Genomic DNA, 24197 nt, shown 5'->3' on the forward strand with positions numbered 1-24197 from the left:
TATCATTTCTAAATAACGTTGGTAAACGTGGAAAACATAAATTGTTTGTTCGCATAGACTTGATTCAAATACTTCCGATAAGTGTGTGCTTACGTCGTAAGATTCATCTGCTTAGATAGTGGCCCTTTAAGAATCAGGATAGGTAAATTACTAGTTATTGACATTGCAACAGCAGCATGTTAAGTATCCATGTACTTAAAGAAAGGAATTTACCAGAAGTACGCAGTTGTTGAGGATCACCACATCCCCTCTTAGTTTGAACTTGAAGTGTTGTTCTTTCCTCAAGCCACGGTTTGAAGCCACTAATTTGGTCTTCATATGATAACAAATTCAGGACAGACTGTACTATTGATAAGCGAAAAACTGACCTGCTAACAACTACCACACTGGCATGTCCGAACATACTTTGATGCAAAAGGTCAGTACAAATTTGAATTATTTGTTATGTTTAAAATATACAATTATAATTACTAAAATAACTAGTAGTAGTAGTAGAAGTAGTAGTAGTAGTAGTAGTAGAAGTAGTAGTAGTAATAGTAGTAGTAGTAGTAGTAATAGTAGTAGAAGAAGTAGTAGTAATAGTAGTAGTAGTAGTAGTAGTAGTAGTAGTAGTAGTAGTAGTAGTAGTAGTAGTAGTAGTAGTAGTAATAGTGGTAGTAGTAGTAGTAGTAGTAGTAGAAGTAGTAGTAGTAGTAGTAGTAGTAGTAGTGGTAGTAGTAGTAGTAGTAGTAGTAGTAGTAGTAGTAGTAGTTAGTAGTAGTAGTAGTAGTCGTAGAAGTAGTAGTAGTAATCGTAGTAGTAGTAGTAGTAATAGTAGATAGAATTAGTAGTAAGTAGTACTAGTAGTAAGTTAGTAGTAGTAGTAGTAGTAGTAGTAGTAGTAGTAGTAGTCGTAGTAGTAGTAGTAGTAGTAATAGTGGGTAGTAGTAGTAGTAGTCGTAGCAGAAGTAGTAGTAGAAGTAGTAGTAGTAGTAGTGTAGTAGTAGTAGTAGTAGTAGTATAGTAGTATAGTAGTAGTAGTAGTAGTAGTAGTAGTAGTAGTAGTAATAGTAGAAGTAGTAGTATTAGTAGTAGTAGTAGTAGTAGTAGTAGTAGAAGTAGTAGTAGTAGTAGTAGTAATAGTGGTAGAAGTAGTAGTAGTAGTAGAAGTAGTAGTAGTAGTAGTAGTAGTAGTAGTAGTAGTAGTAGTAGTAGTAGTAGTAGTAGTAGTAGTAGTAGTAGTAGTAGTAGTAGTAGAATTAGTAGTAGTAGTAGTAATAGTAGTAGTAGTAGTAGTAGTAGTAGTAGTAGTAGTAGTAGTAGTAGTAGTAACAGTAGTAGTAGTAGTAGTAGTAGTAGTAGTAGTAATAGTAATAGTAGTAGTAGTAGTAGTAGTAGTAGTAGTAGTAGTAGTAGTAGTAGTAGTAGTAGTAGTAGTAGTAGTAGTAGTAGTAGTAGTAGTAGTAGTAGTAGTAGTAGTAGTAGTAGTAATAGTAGTAGTAGTAGTAGTAGTAGTAGTAGTAGTAGTAGAAGGTATTGTAGTAGTAGCTGCTTTATTGTTGTTGATTTTTATCATTAGTAGCAGTAGTAGTGATGGTCGTGGTGGCTTTTAGTAGTAAATGTAGAAAAAGAAATTTTGTTGTTGTAATTGCAAAAGTAAAAGATGATGTTGCTGTTGATTTTGTTTTTGTCATCCGCAATATAACACTAAATCGCTATAACTCACAATAGTAGGGCAGACAATTACTGATTTTAAATAGTATAACAGCAATTAACATAACGTTACGTTACATTTTGAGTTTTCTTTGCGAACTAGATTTAAACATTTACAAAGTCAAACATATTTTAAAACACTAATTTATTAGCGAGTTACGTTAGTCATCACATACAATTGAACAATATGGGTATTGTTATATTAAACTATTAATATGTAATACTAAAATATTATCTTAGAGCATAAACGTGATTCCTTGTATATGTTACATCATTTTAGATGTCTCGAGTTTTTAGACTACTTACTGCAGTTTTCCTCACATGCTGTCATGTAAGACTGGTAACTTGCGACTTCGCGTGTCTATGCACGTATGCCGTGGAAACCGAGGTTCACGTCGCAAAAGATTCATCTTCAAAGATAATTGGTAAAGGCTAATTAGTTCAGCCCTCATAAACCTCATGCTGCCAAATTTTTAAAACAAAGCAACATGACTTAAAGTAAGTTAGTACTTGGACGCACACATAAAGTATACATACTTTTTTATGAAATTGAAATTATCATGTGCTACTAAGTTACTAAAACTTAAATGAATGCCGTCAAAACTACTTGAAACTTAAAATTATTAAAAGAAAACATTGTTTGTTTGTAATTTTCAGTTTTACTGTCCAGAAGCTTCTATTCACAAATATTGTAACTGCATGTTAACAAGGCTAATGTTACATAAGTGAACTTATTTTATTAATACGCATGTTTTCAAAAAAACAATATATATAATTGTACCGTTTATATAACTTTGATGTCGTATTTTCAAACAATGTTTACATACTTTGCCTAATCTTGTTTTCGTGGTAACAGCCAAAAACGTTTTTAAAAATTTTGCATCTTCATCCAATATTGAATATATAATGTGAGTGTTGCACTTTTAAATAAGTACGTACTGATGTGAAATCAATTAATTTCAATTTTTTGTGAAAATACGACGTCAAAATGTAATGATGATACATATGAAAGCGTATCAAAATGTTTTCGGGGGCTATAGCAATGCTTAGTTTTTTTTAAGAAATGCGACATTCTTTAACATTTCATAATATATTTAAAAAAATTGTGCAGGAAATTTGATTTAAAAATGAAAGAACTTGGCTTTGTGACTTCCTTGAATCGTAATAAAGTTTTGCATCAACGGACAGCTCGTTTCAGATCTTATAATTATTATTATTGCACACCAGGTTATTTGTACGAGTTTGATTGCAAGGCAATATATGCTTTGGCCACGAATGACAACACCTGGACCGCAATAGACTTCGAAAAACAAGTATGAACAAGATTTACATTTAATGCTAAACACTAAATCTAGAAAACTATATCGGAGATTAAGACGTATAATTTGTTGTTGTGATTGCTGTCCGATTTTATACTGTAATTTCCTATTTTACACGGTCATTGCTGATTTACAATGTAATCGCCGATTTGTACATGTAATTGCCGATTTGATCACTGTTATTGCTGATTTTACACTGAAATTGAAACAGAAAGTAATCGTAATGACTAAGCGTCATGTGAGACGTTCGAAAAAAGTCTTAATGCAAACAAAATTGCATGCGATGAGATGAAGCTCTGTTTACAAATAGACATTAATAAATGCATACAGAACCGATAAATCAAGCGTTATGTATAACCTCATACGCAAGAACGGTGATGTTTGTTACAAATCTCCATGTCTTTAATTGCCTTAAAATGTTAATCAGTCAATTCTCTTCAAATAAGATGTCACATAGAAACAGCAAAATCAGCTATGATCGTTTGCTTATTTTTCAGGTCGGTTATATTCAGAAGACAACAAATGATTTGATACAAAACTGTCCCGGAAATCCCGATGCTGCCGACATAGGTTTAACATATGCTTCTTTACACATCGAACAAATTTTGAAAATAATATATATAAGATGTGATACGCATAACGATTATTTTCTGTTGCGCTGAAATATATGTTTTAATTGTGTGAGTATTTATATTTTGTTCACGCAATCGTATCTTTGCTACGTCAAATAAAATAAAGTTTTAATAATTTTTAGTGACATCTACACCAGCCACGTCGTCACCAATTACGCATCAAGCTCCGACAGCGTCTTCACCAAATACTCCAGCTCCGACAACTAAACCGACTACTTCGGCTCCGATAACATCTCAGCCGACTAGCCAAGCCCCAACCTTTGCTCCAACGACTTCTCCTACTCCAACAACACCAGCATCGACCACAGCCAGACCATCCATGGCAGTTCCGACAACACATTCGACGCAAACTCAAACTCTAACTACTGCTCTACCGACAACAGCCATACCATCCACAGCAGTTCCGTCAACAGTTTTGCTTACTACTTATTCTTCGACAACCGATCCACCGACAACAGCCATACCATCCACAGCAGTTCCGACAACAAATATGTCGACTAATACAGCTCCGACTAACGCTCTACCGACAACAACGATATCATTCACAGCGGTTCCGACAACAGTTCTGTCGACTTTTACAGCTCCGACTACGGCTCTTCCGACATCAACCATACCCTCCACAGCGGTTCCGACAACAGTTTTGCTTACTACTAATTATTCGACAACCGATCTACTGACAACAGCCAGACATTATACAGCAGTTCCGATTACCGTTCTGCCGACTTTAACAGCTCCGACTACCGCTCTACCGACAAAAATCATACCATCCACAGCACCTCCAATTACCACTATACCGAGTACGCATGTACACTTTGTTTTCACGGAAATAAAAATAGAAAAAACTTTTTATTATGATTCACTCTGCTTCAATTTGCATAATACTAAAATGGCACTTTGTCAAGGTCATAGCAAATAGTAAAGAGTATTTAAACCTTATTTGCAGCATACAAATGCCCCCTTAATGTCGTCACCCACGGTGGACACGTCACGGTTCATGGTGACAGCTGTTTTGAAATCGTGGCTCAACCAATGACATGGAATGATGCCGAACGTCACTGCAACGCAAACGGAGGTCATCTTGCGTACATCACCAGTCAAGCAGAAGAGGACTTTATTATGAACTTCGGCTACAAAAGCGGGTTTAAGCATCCCGTGTGGATCGGACTCTCAGACCAGGGTAAAGAAGAGCACTGGTCCTGGACATCGGGTAAGTACTTGAAAAAGAGGCACTTAGAACTGAACTTACACGTACTGTGTCTATACCGTTTCCAGGTTGTGACTACAGCTTAAATTATTTTAATGGGTAGTGTTGTATTGTATAGGATATTGGTCATATAACTTTAATATAATAATAGCGGATGGTAATACGTATGACTCCTTTGATTATGATCATGGAATTGTATTATTTCTACATGAAAACTGTTAGAAATTTAAAACATAGTACAATTTAAATTAGGGATGCAAGAGGTTACACAAATCATTAACTGGTTAACCTTTTGCCGTAACCGGTTAGTAACCGGTTAACTGAAACCCCTTAAGTAGTAAAAATGTTAAAATACAAATGTATACGTAAACAATGTCATACCGCTCGTACCTGTACTTTCTATAGAAACGAAAGTAATTTGTGATCGCTTGCGTGGATAACATGTCTGTTTCTTTATTTTAATAATTTTGTAAATGTTTACTTTATGCTGTATTTATTTTTCCTGCGTGAATGAATATTAGTAAAAAATTAAAAAAATTATACAATGTTCATTTTCACGTGTCATTAGCATGTTTTTGGTTGGATCGCTTGTAATAATGAGTATCTTTAAATTGTAAACATACTCATCATTACGAGAAACACAGTTAGGATCCTAAGAGTATAGCTACAGACGAAACTAATATAGGAGCATAAAAAGTAAATACCATTAAGTCTTCATGATTAATTTAAGTTGCCGTTTATTCATATTATATGCATACACAAATCGACATATTGGTTCCCTTACTAGTTTTCCATAATTGCGAGCGTTTTCATTTCTGTACTTAATGTCAATATTGCGGAGATTCTCATATTATTATATAAAAACATTTGATTTTAGGCAAATGAACAGATACATGTTATTTAAATGACGAATTGTTTTAATTAATAGTCTGAAATTTATGTGCTTGATGAATCATTAAATATCTTTTGGGACTTCAGGTTATCCTTTCACGTGGTCCAATTGGTTCCAGTTCCGATACCACTATCAAACGCACTACTGGGAGAATTGTGTTGCACTGGTTCCCGACATTCACTTAACTTACGGTACCCATACATATGGCAAATGGGATGATCTGCAGTGTGGTCTCTTCAAGTCGTCACTTTGTCGATATGGTAACCTCTTGTTTGATGTTTGTTCGTATGTGTCATGCAAATTAATCATATCAGGTTTCTTTCTATTACTGTACTGATCATCTTTGAATGTAACAATATAACAATTTAAACGACGTTAAAACATGTATACGCAATCCTTACCCCCGACTAGCACGACACTTAGAAATCTTGATTTGAAAATCATCACGGTTCATTAGGATTCATCTTTCGTTATTACTTATCACCATTATTTTTATATGAGCATAATAATTCTTAGAATATATGTTGAAATCAATTTAATGAAATAAGTTCCTTTGACCATGACTATTGGTCCAATGAACCGAATCTTTACGTGATCTTTACAAATCATTCTTTCAATATTGTTCAGAAACTCATTTACTGTAACTAATCCCTGTGATAGTGACCTTTGCACTGTCGACAAGTATAACCCATTTGCGTATTCCTTTCCAGCAAGTGACCATCATACCAATTTGAATAATCGTATGTCAAAGCGTTGTCTAGATATCTTGCGGAAACAACAGTTCCACAATTCGACCTACCTATGACAACCGACCGACCTACAGACCGACCGTCGTACAAATTCGAAGCAATTAAACCCCGCGTATTTGAATGGGGGAAGCATTACTTTATTTTCTTAATCATTATATTAAACACATGTTAACATGAGCTATTTCATAAATGTTTATAAACAACAAAATAACATGTAGATACATATATTTTCATTCAACTAAACTACGTCTATTAAGTTATCCATAGCATAGAAAATCAAGAAAATTACACATTCTTGGGTAATACAATGGAGATCCCGGGTTTGATTTCCAAAGAGGTGATATTATCTGGATCTTCACCAATACACGAATTATAAGTTAATCTAAAAATGTACTTGGGTGATTTGGGTGTTATAGACCATAACTTAATCAAAGGTGACATGAGCATTGGAAACAAGTTATATTTGTATTTGTAGAACATTCTTATGTAAGAAATAAATCAGTGTGAACACCAGGGAATTGTTCATAATGTATATGTCCTTATATTTTGTGTATTTCATACGCCCCTTTAAGTATGGGCATATAAGTTTAGTCCGTTATTCTTAAATCTTACATATTGAAAATGTTCAATGTTGCAAAGGCGTTAATTTATATCATTTGCAATGTAAGGCAATATCTCAATGACGCACATCGGGTATCGGGTCAAAAATACATAAGACAAAATGTCTGAAAGCAGTTTTGTTTCTAACTGCAATATATCGTAAAAGCATATACAACAGTGGCTTGATGAATGACTCTATTCTAGCGTTTGTTCGTTCAAGTTTACATTTTTTGTTATTTCAGCCATTACTTTTTTTTAATATTTCTGTATTTATCTGTAAAAATATATTAAATGCTGCGGGTTCTAAATCCAAATCTTTTCCTATTTTACGGCTTTGCAAATCAACAATAGGATTCGTTTAAATGCCATCTATGCTGATCAGTCCATTTGACAACGGTGTAATTCTTCGACGTGTTAAATCCTAAAAATAACACATTGGACCACCAGAAAATTATTAATCATTTCACAGTTAAGAACAAATGGACAACAAGTGTCACTTAACCCCTAACCGCAACTTACCGTGCTGGTCAGTTCAGTTGGAAGAGCGCTGATCTACGAATCAGATGATGACCATCCCAGCCTCATAACTTGTGTTTAGTTTGGTTATGAAATCTTTTCTACGGCCATTTCCCCTACCTCTGATTCAAATGTTTTCAGTTACTGGCATTTAGGCTGGACAATACCTAACTAATGCAAGTTTTGATCTCTTTTATATGACTGAAATGCTGATGAAAACGGCGAAATATCTACTTAAACGGATACACATACTGTATGAATCTCTTCTCAATATCGTGATATTGTTTTTGTTAGATGCGAACCAAGGATGTACGCATATACATTGTTCAAAACATTTTGTTTCAACAATATCGTGTTTTTAGTCTCACACCCAATTCATTCTTTATCCTTCCTTTCAAAAGAGACCCAACTAAGGATGAACATAAAGAAATTGCTATTATAACTCTTTCAATGCAAATCATGTCTTTCAGATGCTCATCCAATGCAGCCAGTAACGACGCCCGCTCATGGATTGGGAGAATTCTGGGCAAATCTGGCTCTTAACTTAATTGGATAACAGCAGTGAACAATATTGTACACGATTATGTCAACAAGCAATTTTATTATTTTTCTTTAACCAATTTTCTGACGAAATCGTTGCAAAATATAATTCTACTGTAAAAGCAACGCACAAAGAGCGTTTAATTTTGACAATTATAAGAGTCGTTTTAACTTTTAACCTAGTCCAAAATTATTGAAGTACTACGCAGTTCGTCAAGAACTATACTCTTTGTGTGAGTGTTTTATTTCTTGGCATTAAACAAATAATCCTTATCAAAATATACCTTGCTTTATTGCGAAAATGATTTACATTAATTTAAAGAAAATACGTGATTTTGCCAGAACCATCATACAAAATCCAACATAGCATGTACAATTCATTCAGGTAGAGCTCAAGTATTTTCCAAGTACATATTAATTCGTGCCTACAATATTCGTATCAATAGTGTTCTGTTTGTGTTCGTGTGCCTTTAACTACAAATTTAATTAAATTACCATTAAGGGATCGTGAAAGAAGTTTTTAACATTGTTAATTGTCATTTAAAAATCAATTACATTAAAACCACGTTCTGACTAGAAGGAACTTAAGTTGTAGGTGATCACAGGCTTGTCTCTTTCAATTTCTTCATTAGAAGAGCAGATCAAAATTAGGTTTGGGTTGGGTGAAATATTTTCCAGTAATAACTTCGTGTGTTTAGCATATCGTTTAATCTAAAGCAAGATTACAACTGTCAACATTTCCAATCACAGCGATTTTAAAACTTAATAAGACTATCGTTGTAATTTTTCAATACGTACGAAATAAATACAATCAAATGCACAAAACTTTGAGAAACATTCATTGCATAAATTAATGATTCATAGAAATGATAAAATGCAATTTAAAACCAATTCTCTCTAAGCACCGATTGATAAGATAAACGGACGTTCCTGTTGGTATCATTTGTAAACAAGTCTCGAAACCCTCAAATCCGGAGAAAAATATTAACTTTCCCCACGTCTGTCCGTCCGTCCTGGCCACTATCACCTCCTACACTATTAGCATTAGAAACTTAACACTTACACACATGGTAGCTATGCGCATATGTGCGACGATGACGGCGATGGAATTTTGATATGATCCCTGGGTCAAACGTTATGGGGGGTGGGGTGAGGCCGGGTCAGAGATTTTCCTGCGACCGCGATTCGAAAAAGGCTCATAACGACGGTGTCCCTTCGGATATTGCTTTCATATTTGGTATGCATGTGTATCTGAACAACACCTTTCCATGCGCTTACAATTTTTGACCCCTGTGACCTTTACCTTGAACTTGAGGTCAGCGTTCATGTTTCGAAATCTGCATCCGCGATTCGAAAAAGGCTCATACCTACTGTGTCCCTTCAGATATTGTTTTCATAATTGATACGCATGTGTATCTGAACAATACCATGCCATGCGCATGGAATTTTTGAACTTGCGGTCCGCGTTCAGGTTTCGAAATCTGCGACCGCGATTTAAAAAAAAACTCATAACGTCTGTGTCCCTTCAGACATTGCATTCATATTTGGTATGCATTTGTATCTGGACAAGACCTTTCCATGAGCAACAATTGTTTGACCCCGCCTGACCTTGACCTTGAACTTAGGGTCCGCGTTTAGATTTTGAAATCTCTAATGTGGTTATCTCCGCCGTCCGTCCTCCCGTCCTGGCCACTATCTCCTCCTACACTATAAGCACTAGAACCTCGAAACTTACACACATGGTAGCTGTGAGCATATGTGCGACGGTACACTATTTGGAATTTTGATCTGACCCCTGGGTCAAAAGTTATGGGGGTTGGGATGGAGCAGGGTCAGAGATTTTCACTCATGTTTAAGGTTATTTTACATTCACTTCTTCATTTCTACACCGATTTACTTCAAATTGATACTGAACATCCTTTATGACAATACGGTCAATCTCAACTATGCATGGCCCCATTACCAACCCTGGGGAGCCCCATGCGGCGTGGGGATACCCGTCGGCCTCTGCCGCGCCATTTCTAGTTTTATTATAACGAGAAGTTTTAAAGGTAGTCTACACGTACCCGTTTACCGGCATTTTTTATGTACCTGATGTACATGAACCAATAAACATTACATTTAAATATTATAAATGATAATGTTAAAAAGGACCAAATCAAAATTATGGATTGAATGTGTTTTGCAAGATGCCATTAACATCAATGTTTGTGAAACAATTTAGCCAACTTTTGATCTGCAAGCATTGAATTTCCATGTCAATCAGGACATTCGCACAGTCTTGCAAAACGTTGGTTAACTTCATAACATAATGCATTCATTTTAATTTAAACAAAAGAAATGCTACTATTCATTACGAACAATGTACATAAGTAGTTACAAAAATATTGTTACTTTTTCGGATACTGATCAAATAACATGAATTCGATAATTTGAAAATTACGCTTAATCATAAATGACATTTAAATACGTTGTTAATCTGAAAACATTCAATTACTTTGTTTGAATGTTCCGGGTTTAATCTCGGTCAAGGCTAATTTATGCTTTCTTAATAGTTATTTTAAATTAAGAGCATACATTGAATACTTATTTTCAAAAATACAGCCCTCCAAGTATGTAATCTCTTTCATTCATATAAAACAAAACATGTTTAAATTATGATTATACTACTGTTGTTGTTCTACTGCTACTAATGGTTGTAAGTATGAAGACGACAGTATGATGACGATGAGTATGAATGGCCGAATCTTGTGAGCATTGTGTGCAAACAAACGGTGTTAATGATAAACTCTCGAGTATAATTCCGTTTTCCTATTACATCGCCCAGATTTTAAACAATAATCATTTGAAGTAAAACAATACAGTACTGATATTACATTTTTCAATCTATCTTTAAAAAGTATTAACTGCTTAAATGCTGTTTTATAAATTTACCACGCTTATAGTGTTTCAAATGAAAGCCAAAAGAATTATCAACAATAGGCAACTTGTATGCAAAAAGTTTGTAACGACGTTCTATTTTTTATTAGCACACTCACAACTTTCTTATTTGCCGTTCACAATGAGTCTGTTGATGGCTTCTTTACGATCATAATTAACGAGTTATCTCCCTGACCATACTCGTTTTTAATTTATGGTTGCATATGGCCAATAAAGCTAAAGGTTATAAGACATCGTCGACAATATGAGAATAATTCAAAAACAAACATATCACCATCATAAACATCTGATAATCTTAAGTGAAGTTAGTTTGAACTCTTGCGTATATCAAGTCTGTTTTTTTTTTAAATGTTGCAAAAGTATCGAAGTGTTCAACTCATTAAACGCGTATCCATTATGTTTTGCTTCCTCAAAGTAACTATCAACGGCTAAAACATAACTTAAACGAAACTAGACGAGCGTTTCAATACCGGCCGTTTATTTCGCAAAGAATTACTAAAAACAATAATTGTATTGCTATTTATATTTTCATTTTAATGTAAGCCTAAAATGCAGGCAATTACGTGTTTCTTCCTTCAAAAATAGGATAAGCAATATCTTGATATACAAACTCTGAAGTATTTTCTCTTAGGCTAAGTTCTATTCGTTTCGTTTGTTTTTAAGTTAATCACAAGACACACTCAAGGAAATAAACACATGTTTTTCTAATTATAAATAATATATATAATAACACAATGTAAACCACAGCAGGATGTTTGCTTGACAAAATTCTGTTATGGTGATTTATGAAACATTTTTTATTTCGGGGCTCGTCAAATAAAAACTTAAATCAACGTATGTGTGAGAACATTAGAACTATACATAGAAAAAAAAACAGTGAACTTATACGGAAGTACAACTAAGGTGATGTTTCTATGCAAACTGACAAACTTGTGTGTATGAACTTATTACATGTAATACTAATATTATTATATAAATTATATAATTTACGTATTTATTGTTAGAAGTACAACCTTATCATGACAAGTTTGAGCTTGTAAAACACAACGCGAGAATGTTTATAAATTCACTGGTTTTAAAGAAGTTAACTGTGAGGGCATTAAAGAAGTCTTAAACAAGGCGAATACATTTGGTGTTAATGTGGATATGAGAACCTTTAACCGCATTAAAACAATTTAATGTAACATTTTAATGTATGTTATTGCATTCATGATTTCGTCATTTTAACCTGTAATGGAATTTAAAGCCTTCAAACTCGTTATGCTTGTGCAATCGCTGAGAAATGGCATCGGCTCGGAAATGGTACATCTAATAACGCTAGTCTTCTTATTAAGCATCGGTTTTAGGGGCTATCCGTCTGTTGCAATCGATGAACTTCTAGATGAAATGCAATTTTTAAAGAGACGCATCGATGTGCTTACGAGAGGTCGGTCTGTCAACGATGTCTGGAGACGAACGGAACAGCTTTTAGAGGTAATACTGTCATTCATGTTTTAACTGTTTGAATTTATTTTTATTTAAATACACGAGGTTTGCATTTGTGACCAAACTACAAAATTATCATTTTTTAAGATTTGATTTCGTCTTGTGTAAGAAGCTTGAAAAATGTTGCACTAAATGTCATTTATAAAGAACATCGTGCTTAAATTCGGTTTACCTTTGGTTAGTGCTGCTTCAGTTTGATATAATATTCAACCTATGCGTTCTCTTCAATATGTCGTGTTATATATTTAAATCCCAAAGTTTTACTAGTCACTTATCTAGAATAATGGACGTGTTGATGTACTCATATTGTAAACCGATAGAAAACCTATGGTAAAAACCTGTAATTCCGTTTCGTTATCATTAAATATAAATCTTTAATTTTTATCGCATATAGGACCAAAACGTTTCAATTTGTAGTGGGACACTGGTGTTTTATTTTCAGGTCGTAGAGAAGACGAATCTATATCGTGTGTTGCTAGGAAAACGATCCCACAACTTTTATCCTCGGGCAGTATCATAAAGTTTGAATTGGTGTTTAGTAACGTGGAAAACATGTACAACATTCACATCGGTTTCTCATTTGCGATTGAGAAATGGCAGCCAGTCCAGATAAAATACCCCTAAAAACTAATTCCAAAACAATCAGAATGATAAGTATCTTTCATTTATTTACTTTTATTAAAACATAGTTGTTGTTGTTGATTGGGTATTTATGTGCCTGGCTCTGTCAGTGTAATTCACCGGCAAGCCGGGTTCAAGAGCGATGGCTACTTTCGTTTTCAAGTAAATCAAATTTAGAGTTAAAACAGTTGTTGCAAAGAAAATAAATAACATTTTGGAATTAGTTTTTAGGGGTAAGTGGTTGCATATGCATGCATTATGTGACACGCCTCGTTGTTTTAAATGAATAGGACGCGAGCTATCGAATAAGGGGAGAAAAGTCAAAAATATTGTTTGAAAGTCTGTAGAAGATTTATTCGGGTTGACAAACGGACTCGAAATATTGCTCGGTTTTCGACTGACTGTGAGTTAACGGCTGGACAGATATTTTTGAAGTTAACTCTTTTAGAAAGGTTGTCCAATTGCCCATAGGAGGATCAAGGGATGCTTTGGATTAAAGCTATTTTTGACATTTTTGCGGCCCGCGAAGACAGGTCTATAATAAAGTCTAGTTAATGACCTTGTTATGATTCCAATATCAGAGGGTGGGTATTTTTTTCATGGCTCTTTGTCAATTTTTTTCTCATTAAACATGATTTTATATATTTATTTGAATATATTGGGCTCCTAAAAAAATACTATCCAAGGTACGTTACTTCCACCTGTGGTTGTAATTACCAAATGATACCATTTAAGTTTCTAATTCAGTTATTAAACATTTTCTAAACAATTGTAAATTGTGTAAGATTTGTAATTGTTCACTTTTAATCAAGAACCTCATTCCATAATCAGACTTCTGTTGTGATAGCTGAATTGTTATGTAAAGTCAGATAAAATTGTTACGTGAAACATATATTATCCATTTACATCACAAAGGGCATTCGTCGGTTACCTAAATTATTAACATGCGGGTGTACTCGCATTTTAGCCGTTACAAAAACAAGGGCGACAACATCTTTTGCTGCCCTGTTTAGTTTTCAAGTTCAAAAATGTATATCGCATAATGATCAAAATCTAAACTTTAGAAGTACTTGTATCTGTTTTCAAGTCGCAGGCAGTCCTTATCTATATCCCGTGTTGCTGCTAAATTGAATTCATAACAAGGTTGATGAAATTCCGGTGATTGTTTAGTAATATGGGAAGCGTGAACAAAAGTCACATAGGCGATGCAACAGATCCCGTCACAGTTACGTATCTGGTCTAATTTGTAATTGAAAATTTAATTGCAAAGATTGCCGCTGATTGCTCTACAATATTTGCAAGTGTTTTAGAGGTGTCGCATGCTGATGCGGCAACACAGAGGCGCTCGATTTAAAATATGACAATCCGTTTTTGTTGAATTGAATTGTTAGTTATTGAGGATTCTCCTTAATTATTATAGTATTGCTTCATTTGTTTATTCGAGCATTAAAATTCACTAGAGTTTGATGAACAGTTAATTAAGCGTGTTAAAACTCGCAATAATTATATGAATTGATTTGTTTCATGACTTATTGACCATTCAAAATTTGTTTTTTCAGATTGAATAACTAGCAATGACCGTACCTAACAACAACAAACGCGAGCATTGAATGATACAAACAGACACGGTTAAAAATGAATGGATTGACGCAATATCTGTCTGACATAAAGTCCGCACAAAAATATATGAATATTTTGAGTAGCTCTAAAACTATCGAACTGAGATATGTAAACCGATGCATCATCGTGTATATGTATGTCATACATAAATATTACCACCTCAAAATGATGTTCGTTCGCTAAGCCGCTTTTGACGGTGTGTAAAATGTCTTCCAACAACCACGCTGTTACAGAAGTTAACTGCTGCCTGACGACGACTCTGTGAACATCCAATCGAATACCAGACAAATGTACTGTTTAACATCATTCATTGAATGCTGTGTGCAGCTAGATGTATTTGAATCAATTACTAAGGAAACAAAAAGTGTTTTACTTGCTAAACCAAAACTTTAGTTCTGTGTAAGCACGCCTTTATCGACTCTATCCGTAAACTCGGCCATCAGCTTTCGCGAAAGATTGTTCGATCGCAAACGTTTCGCAAATACATATGTTACAAAAACTGCACAAGTAATAATGCGGAAAGTTTACGTGTTTATTGTGATATTCTTTAATACAAACGTTTTTGAAAATTGGTGTCTTGTTGAAAACATTTTGAAAGCCAATTAAATTAAATTAAATATAATCCTCTTTAAAACAGCTTATATAAAATACAAGTATGTATAGTTGTTTTTTATCAACGAATGGTCATTGGTTAATTATAAACAGAAATATGCAGTTTTACTTCAAAATTGCATTGATATAAACAAGTCTTAAATAGAACGGTCGTGCACTTTTAAAGAAACAATAGTTCGAAAATGCATATGAGCCAAGCTTTATTGCATTTCATGTGATATGCATGCTTTAACTTTGAATATGTTGTGTGTGTGTATATATATATATATATATATATATATATATATATATATATATGCAAAATCAAAGCTTATGAAAATAAAACCTATGAGCTGACGGACATTAAGTCATAGAGATAACCTCTTATAGGATAACTATAGAATACCGATAGGTAACTTACAATGATATCTCTTTTATTCAAAAATCTATGATTCTCATTCTGTTTTAGTTAGTTACACGATTTGTATCTAAAACAACGCAATCATACATTTATAGCAAGTTTTAAGAGTAAACGTAAGTGCGGCTTCCGACATCAATTTGAATGGCGAGTCTGCGAATTCATAACAATTATTTATACATGGTTTTGATAAAAAAAACGCGATGAAATTAGGAGAATATTTTCTACAAACACGCAATTCATAACTAATTTTCTCTTTTAACACTCTTCATGTGGCAGCTTTTTACTCAAAACCAATGTATGAGAGATGTTGTTTTTATCCGACAATTCAATTAGCAATGAAATGAATTATCCATTATTATTGCATAAACTCTATCTATAATGCCCTCTGGCGGGGTGCAGAAACTTGGCAAAAGGAGGGCTTGAACGGGGGAAATCGTGTATTAACAAGGCGATTCACGTGCCGTTCAAGCCCTGTTATGTGTTTTTCATATCCATAATCTGGTCCACGCGCAGTTACTTCCCTTCTCCAGCCTTCGACCACTTTCCAAGCATAAATGGGGAACTGAATAAGCACCAGTTTCCTCATGTATGCAGGGATAATGACTATTTCAATCCACTTTTTAAATTATACCATCTGCATTCACTTGACAACAGCTTTATTTTATTGGCAACGTCAATGAAGTTAAGGTTATTTACTCAACACTTTCAAAAGACTATGCTGTAACTGTAAGTGTTTATGTACCTTCAACGTTCCTGCTGTAAATTCCAAAATAATTCCTCATTTCTTACGCGGCTGCATTTCAACTTTGCATTAATCCACTGTTTAAACACATTTTAAATCGAAAACTGCCTATCCGAAGGTAAAGCCTCGTCATTTCGGATGAGGACCGAGAGAGGCATATGTAAAACACAAACATGAACTGTATTGAAATAATCTATTTATTTTGTCGATGTCGAATGAACAAGACATATTGTTTTCAATGTTATTGACCGACTCTTATACAAACATGTTTTTTTACCGGAAAATGACCCATAACAATGAATACATTTAAACATCAATTTTATCCTCAGGCAGATGTATTTGATGCAAGATCAATTATTGTTAATGGAAATATGTTGTTTTTAACAAAGAGTGGTCGTTTATTGTTATGATCTTTTCCAAATGACAAGCATAACTAATTACGCATTATTTTTCTCAATCAATTACGGATTTTTACATCCATTTAAATTTGTTAAAAAATAATAAAGAGCCTTCACTTACATATTACATTCTCACAAAAGTCATATATCAGTAAAAATGCATAAACAAAATTGTTGTTAGTTTGACGAATCAATGTTTATGTGTATTTATTATTGCTATATTGCTATTGTGACGATGAGCTTTTTATGCTTAAGTCGTTAATAAACTTTCTGTTCTGTTAATTACATACTAGTCTTTACTGTAATTACAGTCAATTAGTAACTTACAGTCGTTTAACAATAATTGATCGACCGGTTAGTCTCATATGTCGTGTTACTTTCTACCGTGGGAACATAAACTTAATATGTGTATATGTTTTATAATTCATACAAGTCAAAAACAAATGCTATCATTTGTTATACCGTTATAGTTGATTGTTTTTAAGGAAACCAACAACGTTTAAAAAATCATTATAACAGATTAACTCACAAGTCAAACGTCCTAGGCACAGATCTGCAAACATCCGCTGCTTCTTATTCGCGAAAGACCTGTTCTCACAATTGTTTTGTACGCTTTCCACAACATTCTCTTTAAGGAATCTCACTGCTTGGGCATTGGTACAATATAAGACTAAATATAAGTACGGAAAAAGCCATATATAGTTTGTGCAAATACGAAATAATTTATGAAATCCATATTGTTTAATGAAACGTCATACTCAAACACACGCACAGATCTTTTGTAAAGTATACCGCTAAACAAATATAACAACAAAAGTTCAAAAACACGTATATTTCACATGCAGATATTTATAAACTCCTTGGCAAGGGTCTCCAAAGACCGCGTTACTGGCTTTTAATTCGCATGAGGACCTGTTCTCACACAAGTTTTGCACGGTCTCCATGGCATTTTCTGCGTGACACCTCACTGTCTTAGTGTTGGTTTTCGTGAAATGCCTCGCATCTTGATCCTCGCCGTACATGGCCCAGTTAATCTGAATTTTCTTTGCGCCAGAGCAAGTTAAGGTGACACTTTTTTCTTCGCACAAGATGATATCTGCGTCGAAAATAACTTTAGTATTAAATAATAGACAGTTCATGGTATATTATGCTAAAATAACTTCATACAGGATAATATATGTACACAGAAGTAATGCAAACAATTAAAAAATGAGCATCGTCTTTTTATTTCGGTATCCACCCCATGTTTGCTTCAATTCAAGTAAAACGTCAATGAACGAATACATTTTCCACATATTAATATCCACGTCTTAAAACTGTTCGAAGACGGAATATTCTTTACATTGCCTGCTCACATTTCGTATAGATTTCAAACACAATTATTTGCTATAAACAAAACAGAGTAATGCTATTTTTTTCGAAATAAATTGAGAAAAATAGATGTTATTATTACAGCGTTTTTTTCCGGTGCATATTATGGAAAATAAAAAGCGAAACAATTACACAACACAGTATTAAACTCAATGAAATCCCCAGATAACGTAAGACATTAAGGACTGATGTCCAGTTTTTAATACCGATGGATGTAATTAAAAGGCAATATGTTGACTTAATTGTTCATATATGCGAAACAATCAAGGCTAAGTTTGTAACAATATTTTGAAAAGACACCAAACACGTGCGTGTCCACTTGCTTTTATATCCTTTCTAAGGAATCCTAATGAGTTACAGATTCCATTTAATAAATCATGCAACTAACCTGTTTTTGCATAACATTTTTCATGCACGTCTAGAACGTCATTTGATGTTACGGAAAGGTCACTCAATAGGTGACAAGCCCCATTAACAATTTTAAACGAGAGACAGTCAGCATTATTTTGGCAGCGCCATGCGCATTTCAACTTCCGGTCATTGGACACTGTAAGGAGAGGGGTATCACTCGTGCAGGAGCCGATCTCTTGGAAGGACTGGGCACACATTACGTCCCTGGTCACATTTAATACTATAAACAGAAAAAAAAATATTTCGATATGTTGTATGCATGTTGTATGATTATTGATTAATATCCTCATAACATAAACAGAAAATATAATGAAGTAAACAATTACTAGTACAGGTGAAAATAAATTAAATTTAAATAAGGTTAGAATTACAACTTACCCATTATGATTGATAAATATAATATCTCCATTAGTTTAAAAGTTCGCTTGCACTTTAAACCTATATACCAGGAGTATATGTTTGCCGTAACTGTATACATGTTAAGAACACATACATCCGATCGCGGTTAACTCACAATATTCATTTTGTTAAAATGCACGTCTTTTACTTTCTTTGACAATAACCATTTAACGCACTACCCGACTCGGGTTCAGCTTTCCTTAAATCAATCGGTTGCGTTCCTAGCGTTGGTAATTAACTGATCAACACTTAATAAGCGTCGAGAAATCTCCATTTATTCTACATACACAAAGGAGGTGAACAAGCGGAAGTACTAATAAATAGAAGTACAACAGACATAAGATATGTAATTTACATTAGGGATTAGATGAAGCTCATTTAAATCAAAATAAATTAAAATAAAAATTCCAACGCAAAGCAAGGTGTACTATAGTCTCCTTGTATTCGACAGACACACTGAGAATGAACCATTCAACATTCTTTTAAATAGACATATAACATAAAAGAGACATGCAATTTACATTACTGAATTAAACCACTTTAATTTAATAAAAATTTATTGAACAACGTAATTGATATTATAATTAAACAAAGATGTATTTTTAAATAAGATTTTACAGATAATGACCGTGCAAAACTAAATGTATAAACAGTATGATTCTCATGACCGTTCAAAAATAAATAGATAAATATGCTGTGACGTCATTACCTTATCTAATTAAGATTTGAAAATTCATTTACAAAAATAACAATATCATGGTTTGGCCTTATGTTTATAAAAACAACGTTTTAATGGTTTGATCGTATAGTCAATTAATTAATTTATTTATTCAGACAATTTTCCTCAAAGTTACATTGAAAAGAAAAGCATCGGGCCTATATGTCATTAATACATATACATTCTGTAGTTTAAAAGCTGAACGTTTCCCGTCTAAGTTACGCAACTTTCCTTATAACATACTAGCATCTAGTGTTAATTGTGTATATAAATATTTTATGTATGAAAGTAAACCAGAACATACTACAAAGCAGGGATGCAGTTTCACGATTTCTAATTGTCAAGGGTGAAGCCCGTTAACGGTTTCGCTAGTATCTTGTTAATTATATTAGTAGTGGACATTGGAAAGTGTTTGTGTTAAAATGTAAGGAGCAAAATAAACAGCAATGAAGAATCTGTCGATGTGTTAGCGTCTTTGTTAAATCGAATAAATCGGTTAAAGTGAGTATACAAGTGCTTGGAGATACCGGTAATGAAATATGAAGATCACCATAGTGCTTAGTGCTTTGTAATCCAGGGATATCCTCAGCACCATTAACGCTGGTTCTTTCGTAATCGATGTTGAACGCAAAACGGACGACATCCAGGTATCTCTTGATACAATCAACCGGAAAAGCAGTTATAGATGTGTTCCGAATGCCCTTTACAAGCAAAAGTGAGCTCTTCTGGTCGTCAGCATTGGATCGTTTGATCAGTTTGAGGTTTACTTCATCTTTACTTGTATTAAACTTCTTAAATTCGGTGTAAGGTTAATCATCATTACAAAGAGTGGATTACGAGGTTGAACTTGTAGTTAATTGTCTATGTCTATGTCAAACTACCGTGAAAAGCATTTTTGTTTGAAGTGAACACAAATAATTATAAAAAGCTAGCGTAATCATAAACTCTGATTTGAATGATAATGACAAGCTCTATAAGTTTTAAACTGATGTGACGTTTACTATTTATGTACTACGCTTAGAGACACTAATGGAGAGACTTTAACGCCGAATAAACACTGTGTTCTAATGAATCTAAGTAATCGCTCGGATGCGCTGTGTCCAGAGAGTCGTTTTACGCATGTGCTTTGTGAACCATTAATATACCTTTTGTGATTCGCATCGCATTGGTTCCCGTCGTGTACAATAACTCTGGTATCCTAAGTTTCTTTCTATTAATGTATGTATCATCCTAGCATTTCGACCTCAAATAAATTAGCATTTTTAAGGTCCTATTAATAAAAGATTTGATCATCCCAAAACAGTCTTCTGGAAATTGTATTATACATCTATAAATTTAGATGAAATCGGCCAAAAATAAAAAGTTAAAACTTAATAAACCACACATTAACAAATGGTAAGTAAGAAACAATTATATTTTAATTTGTAAAGTATGTTTAAAGATGCACGACAAGGCGTTGACACTGGGACAAAGAATATCAAATATATTTTCATCTACTGTGGTATCGTTTTTATACGATAACAGGGTCACAAATCTCCTTATTTCTCAACTGTCAAAGCATGAATTCGTTATGTATATCCACAAGAAACTTTGGTGAACATGGGGCGCATTGTGTATCGGGATAAAACTTAAGTAGATTAATTTTACGCAAGCAGCATTGTCTAGGTGCCACCTATTGAAGAGCAAATAGTCTATTATATAATGCTAAGTAAACTATTCTCGCATGCAGGAATCGCGTACTGTAATGGTTCACCGATGTTCATCTTGTCTCTCAGATTCAGCCATGTATGATACCCGCTCATTGAATAGAAGGATTTCTAAATATTCTTGCTTATTCCATAACAGAATTACATCATTGAACAAGAATTACTTGATGTTCACACGTACCTGCTATTATAGTTCAAGTGTGATAGTTGTTTCATAATCATGCGCGTTTGTTCAATAAATGAAAGTGCTTTTCGTATTATCGCATTTTACATTTTGAAATTAATAACAAGTTTTATGCAAAGTGTATATGTAAAGTGAGCAGTACATCTTTATCACCTAGTTTGCATTTATCACCAGTGTATATAAACGAAATAAAATAAATACTTAGTAGGATTTGGGGAAGATTAAGTGTTAAAATTGCATGTGGACATCATAATGTTCTTGTTCAAATGGTGTTATGTATACGTTAGTGCTGCGCTTCATTTGACGAGCAGAACACTGTAAGTGTTAAGTTGTGTGACAGACGTAACAGTCATTACTTTGGTGGTTTTACCGATCCTTATATAGAAAGCAATACAGCAACCGAAACTATTTCCAACAACGGCGATGTTTAAACATTAAAATACACTGTATCGAATAAAACAATTAATGTTTGAATAATAACTAAACAGCAAATTTAACTTTCAGACGTGTTCATTGTTGTCATATATAATCGAAAGAAATATTTAAATGCGATTCAACATCAATTCTCTCAATTTTTGTCAACACGTAGATATGTCTACGCCAATCGTGAAACTATTCTTTTTATAACAACCCGTGAATAAAAAGTTAATTATACACTGCAATAAAGGGATCCTCTTTTCATTTAAACGTATGAGTTTTGGTATATTTTGGTCAGTCTTGATTTATTTAAACAATTGTTGTTTGTATTATTCAATGATGACGTTTAGTTTCTAAAAAGTTGAACATTTTTTTAAATAATTGTTAATTGTGTAAGATTTGTAATTGTTCACAATTAATAACGGACCTCGTGCCATAATCAGGATTCTGTTCTGATAGTTGAATGGTTATGTAAAATCAGATAAAATTATTAACTTGAAATATCTATAATTCATTTACATCACCAAGAGCATTCTTACCAAAATAATTGACGTGCGGCTGTACTTGCATTTGAGCCGATGCAAAATCAATGGCGACAACATATTTGGCTGCCTTATTTTGTTTTTAGGTTCAGAACTGCATATCGCATAATTGATCAAAGTCTAAACAATTTTAGTAGTACTTTGATCTCTTTTCAGGACGCAGACGGTCCGAATCCATATCCCGTGTTGCTGCTTTAAGTTAATGGAATTCATAACAGGCTTCCCCGGGCAGGTTAATCAAATTCCGATATTTGTTTAGTAATATGGGAAGCGTAAACAACAGTCAGATAGGCAATGCAACAATTCCCGTCACAGTTACGTATCTGTTCTTATTTGTGCTTGAAAATATTATTGCAAAGATTGCCGCTGATAGTTTTACAATGATTGCATGTGTTTTAGAGGTGTCTCATGCTGATGAGCAATGCGGCAACACAGTTGCGCTCAATTTAAAATATGACAAACCGTTTTTGTTGAATTGAATTGTTCATTATCGGAGATGGGTTTTCTTTGTTTGATTTCGGTTAGTGAGCTTAACTTTTTTTATTACTTGTTATTAATATTTATTTAAACACGCGCATTTGATCACTTTATAGAAACTCATTTGTTTAAAACCGAAGCCAAATTCTTTATTTATACTGATAGGAAGTCATGAAAGACGTCTTATCAACAGTGCCTTAACTTGTAAATTCCAAAGTCACGTAGTCCTGTATGCCAGGCACATCATCGTTTGTAACACTTGAACATGCATGCCTAGCATTTCATAATATTGAATGGGCCATTGACTCATTTAAGCGTTATTATGATAAACAGTACATTCTAGAAATATAAGTTTAAAGAACCCCTTCGCAGCAAACTAACAATTGCTTATACAACACAATACAAATAAAATATTAAAATCTCAGATTCCTAGACATACGTATATGTCATAATTCACACGAAACCCTTAACGCAGACCCCACGGATCCATACATACAGAACATCTGGTGAAGAAAACGATATATTGAAACAAACGTGTATCTATTAACTCAAAGCAATATGTGTATACTTGCCGCACGGGTCTTCCAATCATGAATCTAATGGTACATTGTCTTAAAAAATACATTTAACCAATATTTTTTTAATATACAACAAATATGTAGTAATACGAGCAACTCTTGTTCCATTTTATTAAGAATATCCTGCGCACGGCAAGCGACCTCAAAAGCACCTGGGCGAACGGTACCATTTTAATATACAACAAATATGTATTTATACATGCAACCCTTGCCCCTTTTTATTAAGAATATCCTGCGCACGGCAAACGACCTCAAAAGCACCTGGGGCGCACGGTACCATTTTAATATACAACAAATATGTATTAATACATGCAACCTTTGCCCCTTTTTATTAAGAATATCCTGCGCATGGCAAACGACCTCAAAAAAGCACCTGGCGCGAAAGGTACCATTTGTCCATGCATTGGCATACACAAATCTTTAATCTTGAGA

The 24197-nt window shown here is 33.8% G+C and overlaps 1 protein-coding gene across 2 annotated transcripts in view; it reads left to right on the plus strand.

The window, feature by feature from the left end:
• The first annotated feature begins 239 nt into the window (after nt 1-239).
• The window catches only part of LOC127847368 (mucin-5AC-like), a 117631-nt gene continuing 93673 nt past the window's right edge, over nt 240-24197 (plus strand). The window contains exons 1-8 of one of the 2 annotated variants that reach the window (XM_052379231.1): nt 242-418; nt 1973-2117; nt 2920-3005; nt 3509-3581; nt 3766-4440; nt 4587-4850; nt 5826-5999; nt 8075-8297. In XM_052379231.1, coding sequence (XP_052235191.1) covers nt 392-418; nt 1973-2117; nt 2920-3005; nt 3509-3581; nt 3766-4440; nt 4587-4850; nt 5826-5999; nt 8075-8160 — 1530 coding nt within the window. In that variant the 5' untranslated portion in view covers nt 242-391 and the 3' untranslated portion in view covers nt 8161-8297. Of the gene's footprint in view, nt 419-1972; nt 2118-2919; nt 3006-3508; nt 3582-3765; nt 4441-4586; nt 4851-5825; nt 6000-8074; nt 8298-24197 lie in introns of those variants that run through there. The other variant, XM_052379232.1, reaches the window with a different exon arrangement.

This window comes from Dreissena polymorpha, chromosome 10 (genome assembly GCF_020536995.1).
Source record: "Dreissena polymorpha isolate Duluth1 chromosome 10, UMN_Dpol_1.0, whole genome shotgun sequence".
Lineage (NCBI taxonomy): Eukaryota > Metazoa > Mollusca > Bivalvia > Myida > Dreissenidae > Dreissena > Dreissena polymorpha.